Source organism: Agrilus planipennis, unplaced genomic scaffold (genome assembly GCF_000699045.2).
Source record: "Agrilus planipennis isolate EAB-ADULT unplaced genomic scaffold, Apla_2.0 scaffold1733, whole genome shotgun sequence".
Lineage (NCBI taxonomy): Eukaryota > Metazoa > Arthropoda > Insecta > Coleoptera > Buprestidae > Agrilus > Agrilus planipennis.
In genome coordinates this window covers 1-5,322 of record NW_020440385.1, presented here as the reverse complement: position 1 = coordinate 5,322, position 5,322 = coordinate 1, and the positions used below count along the sequence as shown (strand labels likewise).

The window sequence follows — 5,322 nt, the reverse complement described above, 5'->3', positions numbered from 1 at the left end:
GTCATAATTTTAATCAATTAATGTAAATCATCTCAACCCTAGAAAAATACAGTCTGAAGTACGATAGTGCTTAATGCAATGTATTTATCTGTTGTTTCAGAACAACAGAAACCAATTTACCCAAAATTGCAAAATGAAAAACAAATCTTTGCTCAAAATGTCGAGAAGGCAGTCGCAAAAACGAAACTGAAATCCCTCGTAAATGCAAATCCAAACAATAAAAGCCTAGAACAAATTTGCGAAACTCTTCAAAACAGAGTAAACGAGTCGGCGGACGATGACAATAATTTAACAATCCAAACTAACGAAGAATCGGATAAACCAGAAAAAGGCCAGCTACGTGTTTTTCTGAAACAGGCCAAAAATACTCATGAATATGAAATCGTTTTTAACAAAGCCGTTGAGGTCAAAACAAACGAAACCGCAAAATCAAATCCATTAGAACAAGCATCGTTATCGTCACAATACGTTGGAAGACATAATTTACCGATACAAATAACTGAAAGAAGAAGGAGTATAGCAGAGCCTCTAACTCGTATTATTAGTCAAAATCCAAAAATTCCGGAAGATATAATAAAGCCACAGTCAATAAAAGAATCCATTCCACTCATTAATTCGTCACTCCTTGATAATCGTAAAACTGACCAAAATCCAGTTTCCACACCGTTACTAATGGATGTCAGCAACAAAAATGCAGCCCTAAAAAACTCAAACCAGCAAAATGTTACCACTTTGTGTCCATTGAATGGAATTCTTCAAACTCACAAAACCGTCGATGAGCCTTGCAACTTATCATTAAGCAAAACGACGCCTAAATCGATGATCTCTCCAGAACCGAACTTTGAAAAACAAGAAAATAGAAAGGTTCCCAAAAAGCAACCCAGAAGAAGGGCCTGTGCGGGAACCAGAGCAAAGAAACAAAATGTAACCCAAAAAGGAAAGAACAATACATCTACCGTTGAACACAATCAAGTAGTGCCACCTGTGTCGTTTCAAAATGGAAATTTCTTTCCGGCACAACACACTCTCCCTCAGCTAAATAACACATGTTTACCACAAAGACGCGATGAAATCAGTTACTTTCGGACGAATTCTATATCTCAGGATAATGTGCCCGATAACAACCTGTACTACCGACGATTACAAGTCCCTCAAACGAAACGAACTCTGCCTCATTCGTTTTACCCCATAAATCCCTTTAAACCACCCATACAAAACATTAACTTTCCTTGTATATATTCAGAAGAGACTCCCACCGCTGAAAATTACAGACAAAAGAAAACTTTGGAAGAATCTTTTTGTCAACGTCCTTACTTGTCAAAAGAATCGAATATTCCACACAACATGTATGCATTACCTCGTCCCCCTGTTTCTTCTCAAATAGAACAGGAAAGGCAGTTACTCAGTAGTTTGGATATCCTCAACAACTATCGATCGATGAATCTAAACAATGCAGCTTCTTCAAATCCCATCACTGAACACATGATTAATCAGGCATCAATAAATCTAATGCATTCGTTGCAGGATAAGAATAATAATGGATTATCTCTGTTTTCTTCCCCTTTTAAGCACAATTTTCCAATTGCGCCACATCGACTTAATAATTTTCCAATTTTGGAAAGCACAAGGAATACTTCAAATAGTTTTCATCAGCGAGAACATTTGAATAATAATACCAAGAGTACCACAAGCATACCTGAACCGATTACCACCCACGCTCCTTCTGGTAATCATTTTTCTGCTATGAGAAACTCAACCCCCACAGATGTATCTCTAATGCATCATCTCTATCGTCAGGATTTCAGTAAACCGCCACCGTATTCTGAAAAACCTGTAAACCCCCCTCCATATTCAGACGCTGTAAAAAGTAGAGTGTTTTCAAATGACCAAGCGCAACCAACCAATTTTATGTGTGGCCTATTGACACCCCCAAGTAGTTCATTAGACGTTTTGGAAATTTCTGAAGAACACGACAATTCGAGGCGATGCATCACATCAAAACCTGTGCATCCAACAGTCTCACACACATCCACATCAACCATAACAGATATAGATGAACCTATTATTGATTTTCCGACACCCAACGAAGAAATCCCACAACCTATATTGCAACCCACAAGGTATAATATCCCACAAAAACCCATTTCGCTTTCAAATCTTCCCAGAGACTCCGTAATTAAACCAAATTTCAGTATACTTAATTCAACTCGAACAACCAATTCTTCTGCTGGGGTCACAACTCACAGTGGTGCATCAATTCTGGAAAATGCAATTAAAGGCAATTCTAAGACTGAGGAAACCAAGAAACTGAAAGAGATTAGTACACAGACTGATCTTACAATTGACAGTATTTCGCCTACTACAACTGGTAAAGTTCAAGAAGAAGAAAGTATTAAAACAACAAAAAGAAAATTCAGTGAAGATACAAAAGACGAGATTCTAAACAAACTTAAGGCTTTATCATCCAATCCAATATTAACCACAGGAGATGAAAATAAAATCAGTTCAAATCGTCTGTATGAAAATGTTACTCCGGTAAATAAAAGTGATGAAAGTACTACTACTGTCATTTCAAAGGAAATTCCTACAAAAACTGAAAAATGTTCTGATAACATTGTGGTGATCTTAGAAGATTCCAGTAATGAAGCAATAATGAAGAATGAAGACGTAATACTGATTGAAGATTCGTCTGATGAAGCTGAGAACGAAACAATGGAGCACTGCCCCGCTGAAAATCAAAAGTCTGATGTGAAAGAAGACAATGAAAATGTCAAATCAAATTCTGAAGTAGAAACGTTACACTCCGAAAATTCAGACATTTCGAATTTGTGTAAAATCTTGCCGCCTTTGAACGACAGCGCCACGCTAGATCCAGATGAATATGTTAATGAAATTAAAGCTCTCGAAAAAAACGAAACTCCTTCAGAATTTTACGATTTTTATTTGTTTGTCACGAAAAAACAAATACTCAACGATCAAAAACCTATAAGTTTTAAGATATTTTTAGAGTTTCAAAATGCCGGTTCACTGAAGGCTATGGAGGAAGCATATAAAATATATATGATAAAAAGCGAAAAAGANACATCAAAAAATGCTTACCTGAAATTCAAGCACAAGCTTCTTCTCAATCCAGTTCTTAACATGAATAAATGTTATATTTTTTTCACCCACGATGGGATGGGCTGACAAAGATAAAGTGGGAACTGGTCGAAAACCATACCACAATCTATCACTTGGTGGAGGGGGAATATTCACAGCCAAAACACCAAAAAGATGTTTCACCTCTACCTTTATACCAAAATCGGTATTTGACACACCTATGTCAATAAGTACAGTTATAATAAAAGTGATTCTGGAAAATGAAGTTTGAAAGTATTTACCTTCCATTGCTTTCTTGACATATTTATTTTCTGTGGCTTTCTGGAAAAACTTTGACTCTGCAATTTTATCGACCATTTTCATAATTTTTTTGCCAGTATTCCCAGAAGATCCACTCGTCCCTGTTGGAGTTGAGGAATATTCTATGCTTGAATTTTGATCTTGACTCATTAAATAAACTGAATCATCGTCTGAACTGGTCTCTGCAGAATCTTCTATTTCAGAATTATAAATAGCTGAACATTCTTTCTCATACTGTTTATCTGAAAGTAAACAATTTATAAATATCAGTTAAAAAACCTTTTTATCAATTTTTCTCTTACCTATGGATGACGGGGGCTGTTTTAATTTCATTAGATTTAATTTTGTATAAACATACATACTAAAGCAGCCTTCGTAAGAAACATCTAAGTCTATCCATAAGCCTCTTTCGTCAGTGTAGGGCTCTTTTACTTGTTGAAAAACTGGAGCTTCGCTTCCTAGAAAAAGATAGCATGTTTATATGTTAAACAAATATGAGTGTATAAACAATTATTACCTAAGTACAAATCTTTCAGAGCAAGTTCTTCAATGAAATATGGTAGCCTTATACCACTCAATTTTCTTTGTATAAAAAGTTTTAAAGATTCAGACACCTGATCATAAGTTAATACGTCATACATCATACGACCAATAAGTACATTGAACCATAACAGATTATTGTTTAATGGAAAGATGAAAGAAATATCTTTATTTTCGTCTTCATCCTCGTCTTTATTTTGCTTTTCTTTAGAAGTCTTTAATTTATCACTTGAAGCTTGTAGTTGATCATCAGAATGATGTCGATTCAACTACAATTGGCACTTTATTAACATTTTGAATATTAAAACAAAATATTTTTTATTTACCTGATATCTGGACATATATTTTGAGAAGTCCAATTCTGCTTCAGTTTCTTGAAAATCGCCTTTGCTGTTGTTATTTTCAGTTAAGTCTTTCAAATACCTTTCCTGATTTAATTCAGTAGCTTTCTTAAATCTTCTAAACCAGTCTTCTTTCTCTCGTCCAGTTCGTCCAAAAAGATAAAGACATGTTCCAGATGGATTATCCTTCTAAAACGAACATTTCAATAAAATAATATAGTAACAAAAATTTACAATACATTAACTTACACAAGATGTCGAAACTTCCCATCCTTCCAATTCATCTCCAAAACTACCAATACCATCAGATTCATTTTGGCTTTCTGAAGGATCTTCCTTTGATTGCTGGCTTGATTTTTCTAAGATATCACTAGATGTTTCCTTCTTTTCTTCGTCGTCCTAACAAAAGAAATTTAGTGTTTCATCAAAAATTATAATATACATACTGTAGAACAGCAATTTACCTCGGAATTTGTTTGGCATTCCTGATCTGAAACACCACCTGTACCAAAATCGTCCTTCTCAAATAATTTACTAAAAATAAATAGCATTTTTTATTATATATCACATTTAATGTTCATATAACTTCCAAAATGCACAACAAAAATTTTACGATTACAATAATTATAACGATAACTCTTATACGTTAACAAAAAATATTTAAAATTGATAAAAACGAAAACAGAAACTACAGAATCACCATAAAAAGGAACCTACAAGATAACTCCACAATTTTATTTTTAAAAAAAAAATAAGAAAAATTAAATCATAACCGTAAGATTAAAAAACAAAAAACTATATTTGTAAAAATTTAGCAGGTATTTATTGCAAAATTGCTGGAGCCACAACCAATAAGCTTAAGGAGGTAAACCTGAATCCTGTATGGATTCTTAATTGTGCCCAGAAAAAAATAGTTTCCCTTGTTTTTATTAAATATACAAAATATTTGGACCTTATGAAGTAATAGTGCACAAATATAATGAAAAAAGTCAGCAACTCAGGACGGTGCTCACATTCATAAGATAAGTAACATTATCCAATA

General features: G+C 34.1%; 1 protein-coding gene across 1 annotated transcript; it reads right to left on the bottom strand.

The window, feature by feature from the left end:
• Positions 1 to 3,084: 3,084 nt before the first annotated feature.
• Positions 3,085 to 4,831, bottom strand: LOC108743844 (testis-expressed protein 2-like). The gene is made up of 7 exons (XM_018479439.2): positions 4,745 to 4,831; positions 4,530 to 4,679; positions 4,266 to 4,469; positions 3,917 to 4,208; positions 3,702 to 3,857; positions 3,381 to 3,641; positions 3,085 to 3,317 (listed from the first exon to the last, which is right to left on the bottom strand). Exons 1-7 carry the CDS (start codon positions 4,829 to 4,831, stop codon positions 3,085 to 3,087), a joined length of 1,383 nt encoding a protein of 460 aa, XP_018334941.2.
• Positions 4,832 to 5,322: the final 491 nt, after the last annotated feature.

Excerpts from the sequence above, each read along its gene's own strand:
- LOC108743844 (XM_018479439.2), bottom strand. The coding sequence starts at position 4,831 with ATGCTATTTATTTTTAGTAAATTATTTGAGAAGGACGATTTTGGTACA. Across the intron at positions 4,470-4,529 it reads GGGAAGTTTCGACATCTTGT|AAGGATAATCCATCTGGAAC; the intron begins GTAAGTTAATGT and ends TGTTCGTTTTAG. Across the intron at positions 3,642-3,701 it reads ACAGCCCCCGTCATCCATAG|ATAAACAGTATGAGAAAGAA; the intron begins GTAAGAGAAAAA and ends GTTTACTTTCAG.